This window comes from Anabrus simplex, chromosome 7, assembly GCF_040414725.1.
Source record: "Anabrus simplex isolate iqAnaSimp1 chromosome 7, ASM4041472v1, whole genome shotgun sequence".
Lineage (NCBI taxonomy): Eukaryota > Metazoa > Arthropoda > Insecta > Orthoptera > Tettigoniidae > Anabrus > Anabrus simplex.
In genome coordinates, this window is record NC_090271.1 from 243,955,843 (window position 1) to 243,979,427 (window position 23,585).

Sequence of the window (23,585 nt, forward strand, 5' to 3'; positions counted from 1 at the left end):
CAGAATTACAAACCCAAACGCATACCTTGTACAACAGTGTACATTAAAAAGCACAAAATAAACTAGAAATAACGGTACATAACAAAGCAACAAATTCGTACTCCATGACACTACTTATCTGGACATAAGTATTCACACCGTATTCCAGAAGAGTTCACAACTCAATGAAGAAACAGATATTAGCAACTCGATCAGTAGCGCGTTTGTTTGCCTTTCCTGTGTATTATTTATTTTAACCTGTTGGGTATTGAGAATTCCAGTTTCCGTGTTAGTTCAGATGAAATATTCGCCCATTCTTTTTGTCGTAACTGTTCCAAGTGTGTTTCACTTGTTATGTGGTGTTTTCTTAGTCTGGACTCTAATTCACTCCATAGATGTTCTATGGGGTTGATATACGGCGATTGGGGAGGTGTTCTTAATGTGTGCGGCGTGTTGTAGAATACCCACAAGCGAACAATTTCCGCCGTATGTTTGGGGTCATTGTAGTGTTGGAAGTAAAACTCGTTAGTAATCTCAAGCTCTTCGGCGCTTTTGCGAACATTTTCTTTCAGGATGTTCAGATGTTGAAATCTATCCATAAATGCCAACTCCCCGACACCTGAAGCGGCCATTGAGCTCCACACCATAACTCCACCCCCGCCGTGCTTCACAGTAGTAACGAGGTTCTGCTCCTCGAGCTCTGTGTTAGGGCGTCTTCACACTAAAATGCGTTCATCACTTCGGAAAATATTAAATTTACTCTCATCTGTAAACATCACTGTCGACCAAGACGCATTATCTTTCGTCACGTATTATTTTGCAAATTGTAGTCTCTTCCGTCAATTCACTTTCGTTATGTGTTGTTTATTTCTTGGGACAATAGATCGATACCCAGCACGATGAAGGACCCTCCTTACTGTTTTGTTTGACACTGCACGATGGAAATATTCTGCCAGCTGCGATGCTATTGCCGAAGATATAGTGTGTGCTTGTGTTTTGATCATGGTTACTATGAACCTTTCTTCTCGTGCGGTCAGTTTCTTCGGACGTTCACTTCTTTTCTTGCTTATAAGAACATCCTGTCCTTTTATCCTTTGTATGATGCTTTGCACAGTTGCTTTACTTCTTCCAATGATGTTTCCGATCTCGGAATACGATTTTCCTTGGTGGTGAAGGCGTAGAATAAGTCGTCTCTCTTCAACAGACCTTTCCTTGATTTTCCTTGCCATTGGTCTAGTACCGTCCATGACTAGCTGATCAGTCCGTTTCTGTCTGCATCTACTACACAACTAATGCCACGGAACAACACAGGTTCCTCTTTACTCGTTCAAACCCCATTTTTTACACTTAAGGTATGAATACTTACGTCCAGACAAGAAGTGTCATGGAGTACGCATTTGTTGCTTTGTTATTTACTTTCAGTTTATTTTGTGCTTTGTAATGACCACTGCTGTACAAGGTATACATTTGGGTTTGTAATTTTGACCTATACTCCGTATTGGTCCAGCTATACAGTCATTTTGTATTGGATGGCTAGGGATATGAATACTTTTGTCCATGTCTGTAAGTTCGGCTGAGGCACCTGCCGTAGCGCAGAGTACAAACACCGTGGGTTCGGTCTGAATTTATGTGAGAAATTTTTATTTTAAAAGGAAGTACGACGTGGCATCCGTCATCTCTTCAGAGAAGAGGTGCGATTCTTCCAAGAAATAAGGTATCGAAAAATGAAAGGAAAAGTTCATAAAGATTGTGAAAATGAAAAACATTCCTACCATTGAAGTTGGAAAAGAAATACGATTTTACCAAGGGAGGTAGAGCAGGACAAGAACTGGGCGCAAACAATATGAGATTCACCTGCGGGCCCAGTGGTCGCAAGTATAGAGCCTCTGCAGATTGGCTGTAATCTATGCCTCGTGCATTAAGCTCCTGGTGGTTTTTTCTTCTTGTTTTTGTGGCAACCGGGACTAAGTCCAATCAGCCAGTAAATTATATAACTCATCATCATCTACTAAGCCGCCCCCATGGTGTAGGGATAGCGTGCCTGCCTCTTACCCGGAGGCCCAGGGTTCGATTCCCGGCCAGATGAGGGATTTTTACCTGGACCTGAGATCTGGTTCGAGGTCCACTCAGCCTACGTGATTAGAATTGAGGAGCTACATGACGGTGAGATAGCGGCCCCGGTCTACAAAGCCGAGAATAACGGCCGAGAGGATTCGTCGTTCTGACCGCAGGACACCTCGGGCCTTCGGGCTGAGCAGCGGTCGTTTGGTAGGGCAAGGCCCTTCAAGGGCTGTAGTGCCATGGGGTTTGGTTTGGTTTTTATCATAATCTACTAAAGGTAATGCCTTGTCGCTGTAGCTACATCTGACGATCTTCTACTAGCCTCTTCATGTTGCTATATGAACCACATGCGAGTTCACCGATGGGGGTCGCGCGGCTGTGAGCTTGCATTCGGGAGATAGTGGAATCGAAACCCACTGTCGGCAGCCCTTAAGATGGTTTTCCGTGGTTTCCTATTTTCACATCAGGTAAATGCTGGGGCTGAATCTTAATTATGGCCATGGCCGCTTCCCTTCCACTCCTAGTCCTTTCCTATTCCAAAGTCGCCATAAAACCTATATGTGTCGGTGCGACGTAAAACAGATTGCAAAGTTTACTTCCCATACCATCTTCCCATCAACTTCCAAGGCACCTGTTGAGGTACTATCCTCGTACCCAGTTGTATCACCGGCCAAATGTCTCACGCACAAAGACACTGCCCTTGAGGCGTTAAGAGGTGGTGGGATCCCTCGCTGATTCCGAGGGAAAAACCAACCCTAGAGGGTAAACGGATTAAGAAAGAGAGACTTTTTTTTACAATTCGCTTTACGTCGCACCGACACAGTTAGGTCTTACGGCGACGATGGAATAGGAAAGGCCTGGGAGTGGAAAGGAAGTGGCTGTGACCTTAATTAAGGTACAGCCCCAGAATTTGCTGGGTATGAAAATGAGAAACCACGGAAAACCATCTTCAGGGCTGCCGACAGTGGAGCTCGAACCCACTATCTTTCGGATGCGAGCTCACAGCTGCGCGCCGCTAACTATACACGGCTAACTCCCCAACAGCTCTGAAGCGCAATAGCCTACCAAACGACGGCTGCTCAGTCCGAAGGCCTGCAGATTATGAAGTGTCGTGTGGTCAGCGCGACGAATCTTCTCGGCCAGTTTAGTTGGCTTTCTAGACCGGGCTCGCCATCTGATCTTGAGATAGCTCCTCAATTGTAATCACGGAGGCTGTGTGGACCTCGAACCAGTCCTCAGATCCAGGAATGGAATCCGGGACCTCCGGTAAATCCAGGCTCGCTACCCATACACCGAAGGGCTGGCAAGAGACAGATTCAAACGTGCGTCGTCCATCAATAAACAGAAACGAATTTTGTGTACCGTAATGAAATGGCGTATCGCTTTTGGTGCCGGGAGTGTCCGAGGACATGTTCGGCTCGGGGTGAATAGGGACAACAGTTCCAGATAAAGTATTTATTTGATACTAACACGAAACTGCCTGCTGTCATTTCTTGATGGATACAGTACTATTGCATCCATCTCTTGGCACAGGCCAGAGCAAAGTGGTTTTTTTTTTTTTTTTTTTTTTTTGCTAGTTGCTTTACGTCGCACCGACATTGATAGGTCTTATGGCGACGATGGGACAGGGAAGGGCTAGGAGTGGGAAGGAAGCCGCCGTGGCCTTAATTAAGGTACAGCCCCAGCATTTGTCTGGTGTGAAAATGGGAAACCACGGAAAACCATTTTCAGGGCTGCCGACAGTGGGGTTCGAACCTACTATCTCCCGAATACTGGATACTGGCCACACTTAAGCGACTGCAGCTATCGAGCTCGGTAGAGCAAAGTGTAGCTTCCACTGAAGTCCCAGTCTTATCCATGGCTGTGACAATATGGAAGCTACTGGAGTATGGGTGGTGCTGATTAATGACATTCAGAGCACAACCAGTGTGTCTGAGTGTCATGAAAGGTGTTGCTCATAGGGTTAGTTGTGCTACAATAGCACTGTCTGGCCCAGTGAGGAAAGCAATGGCAAAATACCTCACTCCTCATCTTGCCTAGTACGCCTCATTTTGGTACTGCCATTGGTTTTTGTGGTTTCCCTGTAACTGCATAGCCTTTGGTGATGCTATTTGAGGATCCAACCAGCCTCTGGGCTGATGACCTAACAGACAGAGAGACTAACACGAAAGTAATTGAGCTAGACTACTGACATCTGATGTTTTAGAATCCTGGTGCGTTACTTCTCACAACCTACTTGATTAATAGAGATACTCTTTAGAATTCGTTCGGTATTTGAGATACATGTGATGTTGATCACCTGTTTACAAGATTGTGTTGGCGCCAAAACTTCTCTCGTGCATCCGTAACTCGTTAACATAAACATTTCTAAAGTTGGCTGGTAATTACAGTTACTATTTCTAAGACATATTATGGGCATAGAGTATACCATAGCAAAATTATGATATTTTCTTTTACTTTCTTTCTTCTTTCTTAATCCATTTACTCTCCAGGGTTATTTTCTTCCCTGGAAATTTAGCGAGGGATCCCACATCTACTGCCTCAAGGGCTGAGTCCAGGAGCGGGAGACATTGAGTCGGGGGATTAAACTGGGAAGGAGGATCAGTACCTCACTAAGGAAGCCTCTCCTGCTATGCTGAACAGGGGCCTTGTGTATTTGGAAGGGATAGACAAGGAAGAGGGAAGGAAGCGGCCGTGGTTTTAAGTTAGGTACCATCCCGGCATTTACCGGAAGAAGCGCGAAACCACAGAAAACCACTTCGAGGATGGCTGAGGAGGAAATGGAGCCCCCTCTACTCAGTTGACCTCCCGAGGCTGAGTGGACCCCGTTCCAGTCCTCGTACCACTTTTCAAATTTTGTGGCAGAGCTGGGAATCGAACCAGGGCCTGCGGGGGGTGGAGGCTAATCAAACTTAACAGAGGCGAACTTCTTTCACGTTAAGGGGGTAACTGGAAAATATGATCGGGAACAATAAAAGTGACCTTAGAGGATGCCGCTCCATTCTCCAGCGGTCATAGATTTATGTGAAAGAATTGACAATGAGTTTGACTTTCTACCCCCTAATTCCACAAACATTGTACATGATCGATACTTTAGAGCCCAACCGAGCTCGATAGCTGCAGTCGCTTAAGTGCGGCCAGTATCCAGTATTCGGGAGATAGTAGGTTCGAACCCCACTGTCGGCAGGCCTGAAAATGGTTTTCCGTGGTTTCCCATTTTCACACCAGGCAAATGCTGGGGCTGTACCTTAATTAAGGCTACGGCCGCTTCCTTCCCACTCCTAGCCCTTCCCTGTCCCATCGTCGCCATAAGACCTATCTGTGTCGGTGCGACGTAAAGCAACTGGCAAAAAAAACAAAAAAAAAAAAACCAACACTTTAGAGCCCTGAACGGGAATGGCCAAAAGTCCTGAAAAATTGAAAAATTATAACTAACAACAAGTGTTCAGGAATTGATAAGAAGTATATTCTTCGTCTGCTGAAAGAAACTCTTGACATGTTAACTCTAACCATAAAAATAGACATTTGCTCCGGTATCAGGAAAACAGTCATCTATCCTTTTGACATGAACAGTGTGCTTGAAATGGTACCGGATGAACATAATGGAGAAGAGAGCTCTGTCAATGACAGCCTAATAGTGTCCCTAAACTAAATGAAGAAACCGGAGTCCAGGTGTTACGTGTTGGTCAGTGGATGAAAGTAAAATTTGAGAGCGTTAAGGAAGATATCAAATGTTTCATTGGAAACATTAATTTTGTTGTACATGAAGGAGTGACTTACAAGTCACCATTCTTGAGACACACTTCAAAGGATGAAAACATTTAATTTTATTCAAATGTAGAAGATCTGTGTGAATTTGACCAGAGCAAGTGGTTCAAATAATGTAGTAACCAACTGTTAGGCGAGGCAGACTTAGTTTTAAGTAATGACTGTGTACTGATTTTATATTTTAAGAAGTTTTGCATTTTTAAATATTTGTCTGTGTCTCTAATAACCTCAATGGTTGTTAGAATAAGATTTTCCGGGCGAGTTGGCCGTGCGGTTAGGGGCGCGCAGCTGTGAGCTTGCATCCGGGAGATAGTGGGTTGGAGCCCCAATGTCGCCAGCCCTGAAGATGGTTGTCCGTGGTTTCCCATTTTCACACCAGGCAAATGCTTAAATAGGACCATGATCGCTTCCTTCCAACTCCTAGCCCTTTCCTATCCCATTGTCGCCATAATACCTATCTATGTGCCTAATGACCCCATCCCTGGGGCGAAGGGGGAGCGCGTTTTAATGGTGAATTATTCGAAATTTTAAAATACTATGTGGATCATACTTGGTTCAGGAGATAGCATGTGACATAATCTCTCACTTCAAAGAGCAGAAAGTATATTCTTCCTTTCTTAATCCGTTTACCCTCCAGGATTGGTTTTCCCTCAGACTTAGGGAGGGATGCCTCAACTGCAGTGTCCTGGAGCGTGAGACTTTGGGTTGGGGATACAACTGGAAAGGAGGACCAGTACCTTGCCCAGACATCCTCACCTGCTATGCTGAACAGGGGCCTTGTGAGGTGGATGGGGAAACTGGAAGGGATAGACAAGGAAGAGGGAAGGAAACGGCCGTGTCCTTAAGTTAGGTACCATCCCGGCATTTGCCTGGAGGAGAAGTGGGAAACCACTGAAGTGAGAATCGAAACCCCCTATACTCAGTTGACCTCCCGAGGCTGGGTGGAGCACGTACCAGCCCTCGTACCAATTTTCAAATTTCATGGCAGAACCGGGGATCGAACCCGAGCCTCCGGGGTGGCAGATAATCACACTAATCACTACACCACAGAGGCGAACGCAGAAAGTATATTACAACACTCATTTCTGGATTTATTGTTAAAAAGCCTTCAAATTTGTTCCTACTAACCCCAGTTTACGGTATGCCAAACGAGGTGTCCAATAGAAATATGTTCAGATGTCTGGACAAGTTAGTCTATATTTAACCGGGCAGTGCTGTGCAGTAAGTGTGTCACGGTGACATACGGCGGTGGCTCTTCTCGAACTCAGGTGCTTGAGTTGAAAGAAGCCTGTTTCAGCCACAGGAACAACCAGCATGCGTGGCATTGTATAGCGGTTGATGATGTATACATTGTAAATAACATTTATAGTTTCGCCTGGGTGTGGTAGAAAACCAGTTGGGAGTGGACATACGCTCTCACCTCTTGAGTGCGACCTGAAAACAGCGCTCCCAAAGCATCTTACCCTCTCCCCACTCCAATCCACCCTTATAAAGCAGAAAGAAAACAATGCTTCACTTCTGTAAACAAGAACACATTATCGCATTATATCCTTGCTTTAGTAGGAAGTAATGCCGGACATCCGCTGCAGAAATGTGGACTTGGCCAAGTTGTAGCGCAGGAGGACAAGGACAGCTTTTATTGTGGAGGGGGGAAGAAGGCTGCACGCACAGCACACTACTGCTTCCACTATGTGCATCTCGCGTATGCAACAGCTGAGCAGCAAGCTTTAAAAGCTATGGCCTGCTCCAGGCCAGGCTCACTTACAATCGCGAACTTGGCCGGTGACCACTGCTCAACTTGTAGCATAGCAATGGTTAAAATAAAATCATACCTTTTGCTATTACTTTTCTGTGTCGTTTCAATTCGTACAGAAGAAGTAAACAGTAATACACCGACGTCTACCTCCGAAAATGGGGGCATACAAGAGTGTTTCAAAAAGGATTCCATCTCTTGCGTACAGATGCATATTTATAGAGGAGTGAAATCTTTCTTCAATCAAGAGGATATTGAATTATTCGGAGGATTTTCATTAACGAAGGAGAAACCAGATTCTGATTCTGCTGGAAGATCTTCTGAAAATTCAGCGACAGAACAACGGTTATTAGAATCGAATGACGTAGAAGAGAGGGAAAATGCTTTAGAATCGTTCACTGTAGAGAAGGCAATGTCATTCTTTGAAGGGCGTAGCCTCAAGTTTAACTTGTCTCCGGTGGTAACTGAACTCAAATCTACTGCTAGGGCGGCCATCGATAGTATACCTTCCGATGTTCGTAAAAGGATCACGGAATTCTTGACTGAAGGTAAGTTTTTGAAAATAAATAATTGACTAACCATTCTACTAACTAATATGATGTTCTTAAGATGTCACTGTGATATATTTTTAACTTGTGTTTATATTAACTATCAATGTTCGGCTGCATGGCTAAATGGTTAGGGTGCTGGCCTTTGGTCACAGAGGTCCCGGGTTCGATTACCGGCATAATTGGTTAATTCCCCTGGCACGGGGACTGGCTGTATGTGTCGTCTTCATCATAATTTCATCCTCATCACGACGCGCAGGTCGTCTACGTGCGTCAAATCAAAAGACCTGCACTTGGCGAGCCGAAGTCCTCGGACACATCCCAGCACTAAAAGCCATACGCCATTTCATTTCATTAACTATCAATTATAATTTCCATACTTGTAATACAGCCGAAGCGAACGCTGTCACACTCTGTGAAAGGACAATTCAGATCTTCCATTATACAAGAAAAGTCTCGAGAGTATTTACATGTTTTAAATGATAAACAGTCTAGATATTTTCTTATTATTATACTTTGAAGATATTCCAGAAAATAAGTTAGATATTTCAGAACAGTTTTTTTTTGCTAGGGGCTTTACGTCGCACCGACACAGATAGGTCTTATGGCGACGATGGGATAGGAAAGGCCTAGGAGTTTGAAGGAAGCGGCCGTGACCTTAATTAAGGTACAGCCCCAGCATTTTCCTGGTGTGAAAATGGGAAACCACGGAAAACATCTTCAGGGCTGCCGATAGTGGGATTCGAACCTACTATCTCCCGGATGCAAGCTCGCAGCCGCGCGCCTCTACGCGCACGGCCAACTCGCCCGGTCAGAACTGTTAACTATATCTTTACTAGTTTTACGAGGTTCAGTTTCATTGCATACAAATCGTTGCTTAGGCTTTAATGATATTATAAGAAGAAGAATCAACAAAATCATCATTTGAAGCCGAAATTATAAATTTCATTGACTCGTTTTGCATTGTTCATTGTAGCAACTTTTAGCTGAGGTAGGGAAGTTTTTGTAAGCAAATGTATCCAAATTCAACGACATTAACTTAAGCAATAGCTAAAATTGATAAATTCTGTCTGGAAGATACATTACAGACACAATTTAGTTGAAGTTATCTATCAAACCATTATAAATTATATTTTCTACAGATTGTAAACAAAACAAATAATTATTTTGGAGACACGCAGCATCATTACTGGGCTGATTAAATTTGATAAAAATGTATTTCTTTTTGACTTTTGAGTGTACTCTCCGTATCGTGTAACTTCTATTGTATCTCGCTAATATGTGACGAGGATTTATGAGATGCCAATTGGCAAAATGTGAACGCTTTTCCGTGGTTTGTAAATTTGAGTATTTAAATAAGGGAACTGTTTTTCCAATATCGTAACAACAGTGCTATGCTATAATTTTTTCCATGAGTGACACGGGTGGTAGTGCTCTAGTCTTCTGACCCAACTTGGCAGGTCCCATCCTGGGTCAGTCCGGTGGTATTTAAAGGTGCTCAAATACGTCATCCTCGTGTCGGTAGATTTACTGCCACCTAAAAGAACTCTTACGGGACAAAACTGCTGCAACTCGGCATCTCCTAAAACCATCGAAAGTATTTAGTGCGACGTAAAACCAATAACATCGTTCTTTTTGCTCTTTACTGTGAGGCAATTTCAATTCATCCTTCCTTGGTGTTTCCTGTTCCGTTCTTTCTTGTATTCCTTCATCATTGCACTGTGCTTTCTTCTTCGCTCCTCAACCACTTTGGATCGGGTTTCCTGTTCATTCTTTCCGTTTTAAAACCTCTCTTTCCATGGTTTCCTCTTCTCGTAGTATTTTATTTCTTTCTAAAATTCTTAACCTCTTGTATCCAGCGCGTTGTTGATTTTTCTTCCAAGGGTATTCATGCTTTGTCAATCTGTTATCATCCATTCTATAGATATGGCCAAAAATTAGCAAATCACTTTTCTTATTGTTTATGTAATATTTTCCATGTTCTGGTGTATTATATTTCCTTATTACTGCTTGTTTTCCATTGTTCTGTTGTTTTCATTTGTCGTATGATTAATCCTATAACATAACTAATATTATTACTAGAATATTTTTTTTAATTTTAAAAATCCTATTCATATAATGGAGTTCAAGTTCTGGTCGATATGATACCTAAAATTACAGAACTTTTTTACTCCTATGTTCTGTGTATTAATCAACTTCATGCGAGATCATTCCAATGGGCTTCTGTTGTGCAGCCTCTGAAACGAACCATCCCTATTTGGCGTGTGCTTTAGGGCTTTTTCTTATTATTATTCTTCGTGGCCTATTTATCAACTTATTTGGGTCGGCAAAGGGTGTGAATTGTCCCAGTTCTACCGCTGGATGCCCTTACTGGCACCAACCCTACATGGAACGATGCATGCACTATGGCGAGTTTCTATCGTGTTTAGTGTAAACTGTATTAATACGAATACAAACACTCAGTTCCAGAGTCAGATAATTAAAATCATACTCAGTTAAAATTCAAGACCCCGTCGGTAATCAAACCACAGGCCCTCTGAATCGGAGGCCAGTACGCTAACCATCACTGACCATTATGTAGCGTAAGATTCCTTTTATTCTTAACAAGCAGCACAGTGAATAACCGCAATGGTGTTAACATGTACCTGGTCGGGCCTTTACTCCCGAAAAGAAGGTTCCTTTAAGAAATCATACGAACAGATGATTCTATCAGCTCTCTACAGCAAATAAGGAAGAAAGGTTGTATTTAACATGAGCTTTTATCGAAATAGTAGCAACGCGACTTCCGTTTTACGTGCAATACAAATCACAAGAGTGATGAGTCTGCCGTTACTTCCATTTACTCTCTTGTCCGACCTCCACCCATAAACTCTCGCTCTCTTCAGACCTGTAATTTCTTTAATTGTTTTCTTCCAGCTGCTTCTCCATTTATTCTTGTTCATAAGTGCACTACCTAACTAGTCAAGTGTTGTAATATCTTCATGTTTTGTATCCTATATCTTTATCAATGTGTAGCCTCCGTGGCTCAGACGGCAGCGCGTCGGCCTCTCACCGCTGGATACCGTGGTTCAAATCCCAGACCCTCCATGTGAGATTTGTGCTGGACAAAGCGGAGGCGGGAAAGGTTTTTCTCCGGGTACTCCGGTTTTCCCTGTCATCTTTCATTCCAGCAACACTCTCCATTCTCATTTCATAGCATCGATCAGTCATTAATAAATCACTTTGGGAGTGGCGACCCCACCGTACTAATAGCCTATATCTGCTTCATTCATTCCATCCCTGACCCGGTCAATGACTGCAAAACAGGTTGTAGGGACCTAAGTAACAGATATCCATATACTAAGAGACAATTTTCATTCATGTTTATACTTTATGTGGAAACATTACTCTTCGTTGAATGCAGCAGCCCATAATTATGGGAAATGTACATCAATCATCAATCAGTTATCGTTGATCTTCATTTAGGACTGTCACCCAGGTAGTTGATTCCCTATCAATTATTTATTTACCTAGATTTTCTTACACATTTTAAGAATATTTTCAAACAACTTGGAGATTTATTGAACATTTTCCTTGATAAATTATTCCATTCGCTAATTATTCTTCTTACAAATGAATATTTTTCCCAATTTGTACTCTTTTTCTTTTTCTTGCTACTTGCTTTACGTTACACCGACATAGATAGGTCTTATGGCGACGATGGGACAGGAAAGGGCTAGGAGTGGGAAGGAAGCGGCCGTGGCCTTAATTAAGGTACAGCCCCAGCATTTGCCTAGTGTGAAAATGTGAAACCACGGAAAACCATTTTCAGGGCTGCCGACAGTGGGGTTCTAACCTACTATTTGTACTCTTTTACCTTCATATTATGATCTTTCCTACCTTCAAAAGCTCCACTCAAGGTTATTCATCTATTAATATCGTTGAACGCCATTTCTGCACTGACAACTCGGAACATCTCGCTTAGTCAAGTAGTTCGCATATCAAACTTTGTAAAATTTTCGTAACACTACTCTTTTGTCTCAAATCACCAAGAACAAATCGAGCTGATTTCCTTTAAATCCGTTCCCGTTCTCGAACTAAGAAAGCCAAAGATAACGGCCGAGAGGATTCGTCGTGATAACCACACGGCACCTCGTAATATGCAGGCCTTCGGGCTGAGCAGCGGTCGCTTGGTAGGCCAAGGCCCTTCAGGGCTGTAGTGCCATGGGGTTAGTTAGGTGAATATTGTATATAATTACAATTTGATTTTCGTCGCACCGACACAGATAGGTCTTATGGCGACGATGGGATAGGAAAAGCCTAAATGTGGGAAGCAAGAGGCCGTGGCTTTAATTGAGATACAATCTGTGCATTTGCCTGGTGTGAAAATCGGACACCACAGAAAACCATTTTAGGGTTGCTGATAGTGGGGTTTGACCCCCCCTATCTCCTGGATGCAAGCTTACAGCTGTGCACGGCCAACTCACCCGGTGAATTAAGTAATCGTGATGTGGGTCCCATACTCTCGAACCACATTCTCGTTAGGTTGTTTCCAAAGTCGTGTAATCTCCTTTAAATTATTACTACAACCTATAAATACCCTCATAACCAAATGAGATCTGTAATGTTTAAATACTACCTCGTTTATCTGATTACTCCTGAGTACTTACAGTGATCCCCATGAGGTACTTTAACCCCATTAGAACAATAATTAAAACTGACAGGACTTCTCTCCTTCAGCCTCCGTGGCTCCGGTGGCAGCGCGCCGGATACCGTGGTTCAAATCCAGGTCATTCCATGTAATATTTGTGCTGGACAAAGTGGAGGCGGAACAGGTTTTTCTCCCGGTACTCCGCTTTTCCATGTCATCTTTCATTCCAGCAATACCCTCCACTAACATTTCGTTTCATCTGTCAGTCATTATCATTGCCCCAGAGGAGTGTGACTGGCTTCGGCAGCCGGCACAATTTACTATCCTCGCCGCTAGATGGGGGGCTTCATTCATTCCATTCCTGACCCGGTCGAATTACTGGAAACAGGCTGTAGATTTTCATTTCAGGACTTCTCCTCTTGGTGGAAGTTACAACTGGACTTGCCATTCTGTTTGTCATCATACCTCTGTCTGCTGTCCATCTCACAACTCTGCCGAGTTCGTTTTGTAGTCACTGACAATCAAAAGTGAAAACATTTCACTTTGTACAATACAGGAACCGGTAATTTTGGGAAGTATGTATTTATTAGGGCTAGTCCCGCTGTGTAGGGGTAGCAAGCCTACCTATTACCCGGAGGCCCCGTGTTTGATTCCCCGTCAAGTCAGGGACTTTTACCTGTACCTGAGGACTGGTTCGAGGTCCACTCAGCCTACGTCATTAGAATTGAAGAGTTATCTGACGGTGCGATGGCGGCCCCGGTCTCGAAAGCCATGAATAACGGCCGAGAGGATTCATCGTGCAGATCACACGACACCTCATAATCTGCAGGCCTTCGGGCTGAGCAGCGGTCGCTTGGTAGGCCATCACCCTTCGGTGCTGTTGAGTCATGCGGTTTGGTTATTAGCCGTTCTCCAGGCTACACTTCGATTTTGTATTTTAGACTCTTACGGCTTTCAGCGATTTGTCTGCAAGTCTCTGTGAACGAACTAAACACCTCCACAATTCTCTATATGCAAATAGCTCTGTGGCCTCGTTTAATTCCGTATCTCTACCACTAACGGTCTGGTCATCCTCTTCTTATTTTACCCTCCATGACTGAGCCCATTATTCCTTCCACGTTGGCCTCACATGACCAGTCCAGAGACGCTAGTTTATACGCACATCGAGTTTATTCCTAACTTTATTTCCTCATTCCGAGAACACTCCTCCCATTGTTCCCTCCTGTTTGTACTATAACTCACTCTCACTACTTTCTTATCTGTTACTTCTAACTTATGACGAAGATATTCCGAATCCACCGAGAATCCACTGTAATACAGTAAAGTTGGTCAGGAAATAGACAGGTTAGTGGGATAACTCAATTCTTTCTTACTGAATAGCGTTGACCGTAACTGCGAGCTCCCTGTATTAGGTTTGCTGCAACTGGATTCAATTTCGCGTATTATTCGACCATCCTGGGAGAATACACGTTGTAAAACCGTAGAGAAATCCTCCTGTTTTAGACTTGTACTTCCTCCGTTTGTATCTTTCGGTTAATGATCCATGTTTAGTATAACAGCAAGGGTGAAACATTCCAGCCTTGTCCAACTACTGTAACTACTTTGAACCAATAACTCATTTTAATATCAATTCTCACTACAACACGATTGTCAAAATAAGCTCCTTTGATAATAAATATTAATTCGAAAAGTTGAATTTGAAAATAATAATGTTACAGTATTTCTTTGACATCGCTTCGGGGAGTAGTAGTTCTCTAACCTGCCACGAACCAGAGCCGCAAGGTTATCTTATTTGTACATCGAACTACTGTCTTGGGAACGTAACGAATCACGCTTTTCATGAATACACAGACTAATCCACCAGCCCCCTTAGAGTACAGTGTTATGCAACCCGCAAAACTAGATCTCCTCTCACCAATACGATTCGGTATCTCTTCGTTCGTTCTTCGATCTACCCATCTCACCTTCAGCATTTTTCTGTATTACCACATTTCAAAAGCTTCTTTCTGAGCTGGTTGCCGTCTGTTCTTCACTTCCATACAATGCCACGCTTCACATGAAAAGTCTTCAAAAACATCTTTCTAATTTCTTAATCAATGTTTGAAGTGAGCAAATTTCTTTTCTTAAGAAAGACCTTCCTTGCTTTGGCTAGTCTGCATTTTATGACCTTATTTCTGCCATCGTAACTTATTCAGGAATAATTTTTATATTTAATTTAAAATAAGTAACTTCACCATAGTATGAAATAAAGTAGGTCCCACTGTATGTACCAGCCACTAAAGTGATAAATTTACGTTACTGCTTTCGATACTCCGTCCGAGCCGCAGGTGAGGCCGTAAACATGTCACTCTTCACATTCCGTGGCTGCTGCATAACGAACTATTTGAGTGCTGGGATATAATCCAGGATATCTTATGAGGCATTTACTGGTTCATGACAGTGTGTCCATCAGTAGCCACAAATTATCTTGGGACATTAACTGGTTCATGAAAGAGTGTCCATCAGCAGCCACAGATCCTCCTGGGACATTAACTGTTTCATGACAGGGTGTCCATCAGCAGCCACAGATCCTCCTGGGACATTAACTGTTTCATGACAGGGTGTCCATCAGCAGCCACAGATTCTCTTGGGACATTAACTGGTTCATGACAGGGTGTCCATCAGTAGCCACAGATTCTCTTGGGACATTAACTGTTTCATGACAGGGTGTCCATCAGCAGCCACAGATTCTCTTGGGACATTAACTGGTTCATGACAGGGTGTCCATCAGCAGCCACAGATACTCCTGGGACATTAACTGGTTCGTGACAGGGTGTCCATCAGAGGCCACAGATCCTCTTGGGACATTAACTGGTTCATGACAGGGTGTCCATCAGCAGCCACAGATACTCCTGGGACATTAACTGGTTCATGACAGGGTGTCCATCAGCAGCCACAGATCCTCTTGGGACATTAACTGGTTCATGACAGGGTGTCCATCAGCAGCCACAGATCCTCTTGGGACATTAACTGGTTCATGACAGGGTGTCCATCAGCAGCCACAAATTATCTTGGGACATTAACTGGTTCATGACAGGGTGTCCATCAGAGGCCACAGATCCTCTTGGGACATTAACTGGTTCATGACAGGGTGTCCATCAGCAGCCAGAGATCCTCTTGGGACATTAACTGGTTCATGACAGGGTGTCCATCAGCAGCCACAGATCCTCTTGGGACATTAACTGTTTCATGACAGGGTGTCCATCAGCAGCCACAGATCCTCTTGGGACATTAACTGGTTCATGACAGGGTGTCCATCAGCAGCCAGAGATCCTCTTGGGACATTAACTGGTTCATGACAGGGTGTCCATCAGCAGCCAAATATCCTATTGGGACATTAAATAGTTCATGACAGGGTGTCCATCAGCAGCCACAGATTCTCTTGGGACATTAACTGGTTCATGACAGGGTGTCCATCAGCAGCCACAGATTCTCTTGGGACATTAACTGGTTCATGACAGGGTGTCCATCAGCAGCCACAGATCCTCTTGGGACATTAACTGGTTCATGACAGGGTGTTCATCAGCAGCCACAGATCCTCTTGGGACATTAACTGGTTCATGACAGGGTGTCCATCAGCAGCCACAGATCCTCTTGGGATATTAAATGGTTCATGACAGGGTGTCCATCAGCAGCCACAGAACCTCTTATGTCTTCATCAGGTGGCCAATAAAGCTAAAATCTTGTTTTAAAAACAGAGCCTTGATTGGTCCCGAACTATTTTTTAGGACGTGGGAAGAAGAAGAAGCTGTTGAAGACGTTGCTGCCAATCCTGATCGGCGCCAAAGTGAAGATAGCAGCTCTGATCGCACTTGGATACCTGACTATCGCTCTGATCGCCAAGAAGGCCATCCTGGCCAGTTTGATATCGATAGCCATCTCTGCCTTCATCGGCATTAAGAAGCTTCTGTCCCAGCAGCAGCAGCATCATCCCCACCACGAGGTTCACGAGGCCATTCCCATCCATAGCGGCTGGTCTGGAGGCCACGGTGTCATTGGGGGCGGCTACAGCGCGGGAGGCGGCAGTTTTGACTCGTCAGGGTACGGCGGTCACGGCGAGTACGGCTCTCACTCGTCCCCTGTTGGACACGCCATCGCCTACAGCGCGCACAAACCTGTACGCAGGTAGTGACACAGGTGAGTGTTCATTCTTCACCTTCATTGAGAAAATTAGATAGTATTTTAGCATAACTACTCAGATTACGTATCTGTTAAGTTAAATTTCCAGTAAATCTTAGAGTAGATATGAGCATGAATAAGAAGTATTTTGGCTTATTATGGCATTTATTTCTGTATTCTTCAATATATTGTTTCTGTTGGGGGTCATTCACTTTGGATGAAAATAGTTGGAGTATTGATCTCATCTTCATTTGAATTACCCTGGTCTTTACCAACGTATCTCTTGTGCGCCCTGTGCTATTCAACTGCCCTGTTACTTGACTGATACAAAGAATATTTTGAAATATTCGATATTCCTGAGATAAACACATAAAAGTAATTGTGCCGACAACAGGTTGCAGGTCCCTTGTACTATTTACAATCCCATGTTGGAGACAGCCTTCTGGAAACTACTTGCTGAGTCCACAGTGATGAGTGGAGGTCAGAAGTTTAGGCACTAAAATTGGCTGGCAAGAGTTATCGTCTAGCCCAATCTTCCGCAATGTATTAAGAGTAACATAACTTCTAGGGGTTCTAGCAGGCCGGGCCCCTAATATTGATGCAAATCTCATAGCAGAACTGTTGTCCAGGCTAGAATATACCTGTTTCTCCTTTCAGTAAGTTCGCATTCTTTTTTTGCAAGCTGCTTTACGTCGCACCAACACAGACAGGTCTTATGGCGACGATGGGACAGGAAAGGGCTAATAATTGGAAGGAAGTGGATGTGACCTTAATTAAGGTTCATTTACCTGGTGTGAAAATCGAAAACCACGGACAACCATCTGCAGGGCTGCCTATAGTGGGATTCGAAACCACTATCACACGAATACTGGATACTGGCCGCAGCTATCGAGCTCGGTTATTCTAACCTACAGTATAAATGCCTCAACATGCGGTTTCTAGTGATGAGCAATTGAATGAGAGATACTTGGCTAGCTGTGTGTAGCAACCCCTTTCACCCAGATGATGGCAGTGCGGCATCACAGCTACTCTACAAGATACCCGAAGTGTGGAAAGTCTATTCTATGACCACTGCCTAGCCTCCTGCAATGCACATAGATTGTTTGGGGCTGTGCGAACGACGCGCAAATTTCTCTCCAGGCCATCCTAGAAGGGATCAAAAAGATTGAGGTCTGGCGACCTTAGGGGCCAGGCAAGCGTCCTCATATCGATAGTGTTCACTGAACCAATCAACAGCAATTCGGAGCATTGTCTTAATGTACTGCAGTATGTAGGAGGTGAAGAAATGTGTGAACGTGATCTGACAACAGGTTCCTGTATCGTATCATAGTCGGACATACCAGCGGTCCCATTCCATCCCACGGGAACAGTCCTCATACCCGAATACAACCACCTCCCACCTGAACTGTAACCTGTTGACAACAGAATCCATAACCTAGCGTGCTTGGAAACGCATTTTTACCCTGCCATCGGGGAGTACAAATTGCTACCACGACTCATTTGTCCGGACACTCTTTTTCTGTGCTTTTAGAGTTCAATGGTGATGGTCCTGTATCAATGTCGTTCTTTGTGACGTGTGGTGAGCAGTGGTAGCCAAGTGGAGCGGTGCCTTCTCTACCTCATTGCGAGGAGGTGGTCGTGGACGGTAAAGTTGCTGACACATCATTGTTTTTCCAGTATTGAGTCCGCGAGTAACCAGTTGCTCCGTAAGCTATCTTTCCACACTTACCATCCAAGTCAGTCGGCGGTGAACCCTGTCAACAATACGTTGGTACACCATGGCAGTGGACCCTGGCGATGGTGCTTTTGCCCACGTGGTATACTTTCGAAATGTTGATCTATGGAAGGCCTATTGCTTGCACGACATCTGAGATGGAATAGCCCATACGCATGTCTCCGAGAGTCTGGCCGCAATCTAGTGTCCTCACCATCCTGTGCTCACCTTTTGCTCACGCGACCAGTATGAGGTCAGACGACATTGCAGTCATGTTCCACGCCTACCACAGTGCCATTTTGTCGCAACGGAAGCCATCTCAAGTTCAGTTGCTCATCGTTGACACTGGTGTTTTATGTGGTAATACGTTAGAATGTAACTAATTTGGTTAAAAGTGACGATTAGCCTGGTATTCCGTATTGTAGTGAGAGTAACATTAATTGTAGGCGTTATGATGGGCCGTTCCCCTAATGTTTATGCTAAGCTAATAGTATAACCGTTCTTCAGGATGGACTATACTTGTTACTCACTTCCGACTCGTTGGCTGAATGGTCAGCGTACTGGCCTTCGGTTCAGAGGGTTCCGGCTTCGATTCCCGGCCGGATCGGGTATTTTAACCTTCATTGGTTAATGCCAGTGGCCCGGGGGATGGGTTTTTGTGCTGTCCCTAACATCTCTGCAACTCACACACCACACATTACACTATCCTCCACCATAATAATAAACCTACAAGGGCTGCACACGGCTAGAAATAGCCATACGAAATTACATTATTAACTTCAGCAAGTTTGTATTCCGGGGTCAATTAATCAGTGTATATAATTCAACCATAATTACATCTGCATATATAATAAGAGATTATGTTAATAGCATATATATACACTAAATAAAAAGTATCATTTAGCATAAAAAATATCGTTGCTGTGTCAGCAAATAATTCTATGTGAAATATTGCACTATAAAACAAAAGCCAGTAAATTGGGCATTCCATATCGTGTGATGTAGGCATGTAAATGATTTCTGCTGACACATTCAGTATTCGGTCCACAAAACTAATTAAGAACTCACGTCACCCAGAAATAGTTTGGATCCACTGTTAGCTGGTATTCTTCCTCATTATTTGTTAATGGAAAATTATTATGAATATTGCAACATCCGTGCGTCTCTAGATTTTGTGTATGCATCACAGACCTGGCAGTGATCACTAACATACTGTACAGTAAGATGGTAACCACCTTCGGATTTGCGTGTTGTGAATAAATTGCCTCCGGCGAAGGAATATTCTTTTATAGAACATCCAGAACCAGTTCCTTGTGATTTGATACTTATACCTCGTCCACAGTAGTGGCTACTAAGGTCAAGTTCAATGTCATGTCATTGTCACTTTTCATTTAATGAAAGCAGATGTTTCTGCACTTAAAAGCTCATCTCATTTAACCTTCATGGATCTGGTGTCTGTACTAGTATTTCATTATAGCTAATTGAGTATAAACCATTCTCAATCAGTCTTTAATTAATTGCGATTTAAATACATGTCGCATTGCCTTCAAATGAGGTCCTTAACGCTATACAAAATGTGCATACACCAAGTAATTTGCCCTCACTATGTCCTGTAACCACTAAAGAGCGACCGCCAAGCCCGTGGGATGATGAAGGGGTATGGAAGTGGGGATAAAACTGACTATTGTGTTATGTTTGATATTGGCATACAGTATTTCGCTGTACATTAAAATGTTTAAAATTATCATAACGGCCCCGCAGTATAGAAGATGGCATGCGTACCTCTTACCAGGAGGCTCCGTGTTCGATTCCTGTCCAGGTCACAGATTTTTAGCCGATTCTGAGGGCTGGTTCGAGGTCCACTCAGCCTACATGATTACAATTATGTAGCTATCTGACGGTGGGATAGTGGCTGCGGTATTTGTTGGGTGTTTGGGGACAAAGCATTTTCTTCCCCCCTCCACCAAACAAAAATGATCTTAGAGGGCCAGACTGGAAACTGTTCAGGCGGTGCATCTGGTGGTAGAGTTTTTCACATTCCGTATCATGAAAAGCACAATACACATTAATAGGGCATTTATTAAGAACATGTATTTATGATAGTGTTGTGTGCGAGTTACAGGGATGTAGGGGGGACAGTACAAACAACCAGTCCCCGGGCCAAGGTTAAAATTTCCGACCCGGCCGACAACCGAACCAGAGGCTCTCTGGACCGAAGGCAGCTACGCTGACGATTTAGCCGAGGAGTCGGACATCAGAAACATAATTTTTAATGGTTTCGCAGCAAATTCTGAGTCTGTTCTGGAAATAGAAACACTGCTGCTACGTTCACAGTAACTATACCTTCTCCCAGATTCAGTGAAAATATATCTTCTTAATAAGAAGATAAACTATTTTCCTGTGCTGAGGTATGCCCTCGAATCTCTTGTTAACAGGATACAGAACAGCTGATCTACTAAGCGATAAACTGGTCGAGACAGTCTAGCAAGTTTTATTATCCTGAAAGTCTACTCTACGTCCAAGTTAGTTATTGCTTCGTATAAATGTGATGTCGTCTACAGCACATCGCCTGTGCCTCGAAATACCGCTGTGTGACTTTGTTCAGGGGAGAAATCGTAACCCGCAGCACATGTATCACTTACAAGGGGGCATTCCCTACTCGTCACCATTTCGCTCAAATTTATAGGATATGAAGAGCTTGGCTAGAAATGAAAGTACCCAAAGTAGGAACTCCAGATGCCCAAGCGTATGGAAAATAAAAATAAAAATATAAATGTTGCCGCGGATCTCGCATTGTATAAGCCACTTACGTTAGTACCTACGCCGGCAGTTGTTGGCGTAGAGGTAAGAGCGCGGCCTGGTAATTCGATGGTAGTGGGTTTGACTCCCAGTCTGGAGACATTTCATAGTTCTCAATTTTTATATCATTCATGTATTTTAATTTGTTTTAATAATTAATTAATTAATTTATATGCAAAAGCCATATAGGACGTCATTTTTCAATGAGCGCACAATTGTAGAAAATTTAGAGTTGCGAACTTTCCCGACGTGTTCAAACAGAAATTCTTCTTTTTTCTCCTTTATTGGCTATCTCCCCTCCTTGGGGAATGTGCCATAAACCTAGAATAATCGTTTCGCTGTAAGATTCGTTTTCAACTGACAAGTGAAGGTTGCTCCTGGCGGCTGTACACAAACAATAGATTCTTGGCGCAGGTAGAACAAAATCTGACAATGAAATCCCAATTTTCTTACCTTTTCTATGCCTATTGCGTATAAATAAATAAAATTAATTATTCACCTCTTTGCTTAATTGGAAAATGAATAATATAAAAATTGACAGACAAAAAATAGCCTCCACACGGGGAGTCGAACCTACGACCATCGAATATACCCGTTCGAGCTCTTACCTCTACGCCAACAACTGCTCGGCGTGTGTACTAACGTAAGTGGCTTATACGGTACGAGAGCCGCGGCAACATTTATATTTTTATGTTTATTTTCTATACGCTGGCCATCTGGAGTTCCCACTTCGGGTACTTTCATTTCTAGCCAAGCTCTTCATGTTCTATAAATTTGAGCGAAATCGGTGGTGACGAGTAGGGAATGCCCCTTTGTTAGAATGAATATTCGTTGATATAGTTCATGCAATACTGAACCTTGGATGACGGAAGCTTTCTAGTCAGAGTTCTACGCCGAAATTTTATCATATATAGGTTTTTCTATGCGACGCGATGATATAACGTTTCGAGTTTATCTAAAGTTATAAAGACAAAGACAAAGTCACCTCCGTACTGGCCATGAAGGCCCTTGGAGGAATGGAAGGTAAAGACTTCCACTATTGTTAACCTCGGCACGTGATGGGGTAGAGTGGTTCGCTCTACGCCCGGCCGCCTTTGCCCCCAGGAATTAACCTGATACTCATTTTTGGTGTAGGCTGAGTGAACCTCAGGGCCATATGCACCTCAGGGAGTGGAAATCTCCTTTCTTAAATTTTACGACTTCCTGACGAGGATTCGAACCCACGTCCTTCCGGGCGAACCGAGCATGCCTTTACCGCCTCGGCCAGGCAGCCCCGAAAAGGAGGATTCCATTATATTAAATTGCTTTTGTGCGCTTCGAGTTTATCGAAGTATTCGTCGTCATGCAATCTGTAATTTCGCTAGGTAATCAGTTTCTTGTCCGCCTGTGCGGTGTAGTGGTTAGTATGAATAACTTCCACCCCTGCAACCTGGGTTCGATTCCCGGCTCTGCAACGAAATTTGAAAACTGATACGAGGACTGAAACGGCGTCCAGTCAGCGTTGGCAGGTCAACTAGGTGGAGAGGCGTTCTATTCCTATCCTCGTGGTTTCCCACTTTTCCTCCAGGCAAATGCCGGGATGGTATCTAACTTATCGCCACGGCTGCTTCCTTCCCTCATCCTTGTCTATCCCTTCGAATCTTCCCATCCCCCCACAAGGCCCCTGATCAGCTTAGCAGGTGAGGCCACCTGGGCAAGGTACAGGCCCTCCTACCCAGTTGTATCTCAAGACCAAATATCTCACGCTCCAGGACACTGCCCTTGAGGTGATAAGAGGTGGGATCCCTCGCTGATTGCGGGGGAAAACCAAACCCTGGATGGTAAACGGATTAAGAAAGAAAGAAAGAAAGAAAGAAAGAAATCAGACTCTTCAGACATCTAAACAAGTATCATATATGCTGATTGACAAAAGGGTTTGAAAAATGGGGGAAGAACCATCCAACTTCAGTTTATGCTAATTTTCATGCATGGGAAGAGTGTCTAACTCGGATCGAGTAGGGACGTTTCTAAAGTTGATGACGAATAATGTGCTCGAAAGCTCACTAAGTTATTTACATTGCATATAGAACTATCACACGTTTCATCATTGGCGAAGATTAGTCCATAAACAGTGTGTTTCAGAAATACATTTTCCCAACCAAGTGGTTGTGCGGTTTGCGTCGCGTAGCTCTCAGC

The 23,585-nt window shown here is 43.7% G+C and overlaps 1 protein-coding gene across 1 annotated transcript in view; it reads left to right on the plus strand.

Annotated features, from left to right (window-relative positions):
- The first annotated feature begins 7,928 nt into the window (after positions 1–7,928).
- The window catches only part of LOC136877085 (uncharacterized), a 48,088-nt gene continuing 32,431 nt past the window's right edge, over positions 7,929–23,585 (plus strand). Inside the window, exons 1-2 of the mRNA XM_067150903.2 lie at positions 7,929–8,109; positions 16,507–16,915. Of these exons, the coding sequence (XP_067007004.2) occupies positions 7,974–8,109; positions 16,507–16,907 (537 nt within the window). The 5' untranslated portion in view covers positions 7,929–7,973 and the 3' untranslated portion in view covers positions 16,908–16,915. The remainder of the gene's footprint in view (positions 8,110–16,506; positions 16,916–23,585) is intronic.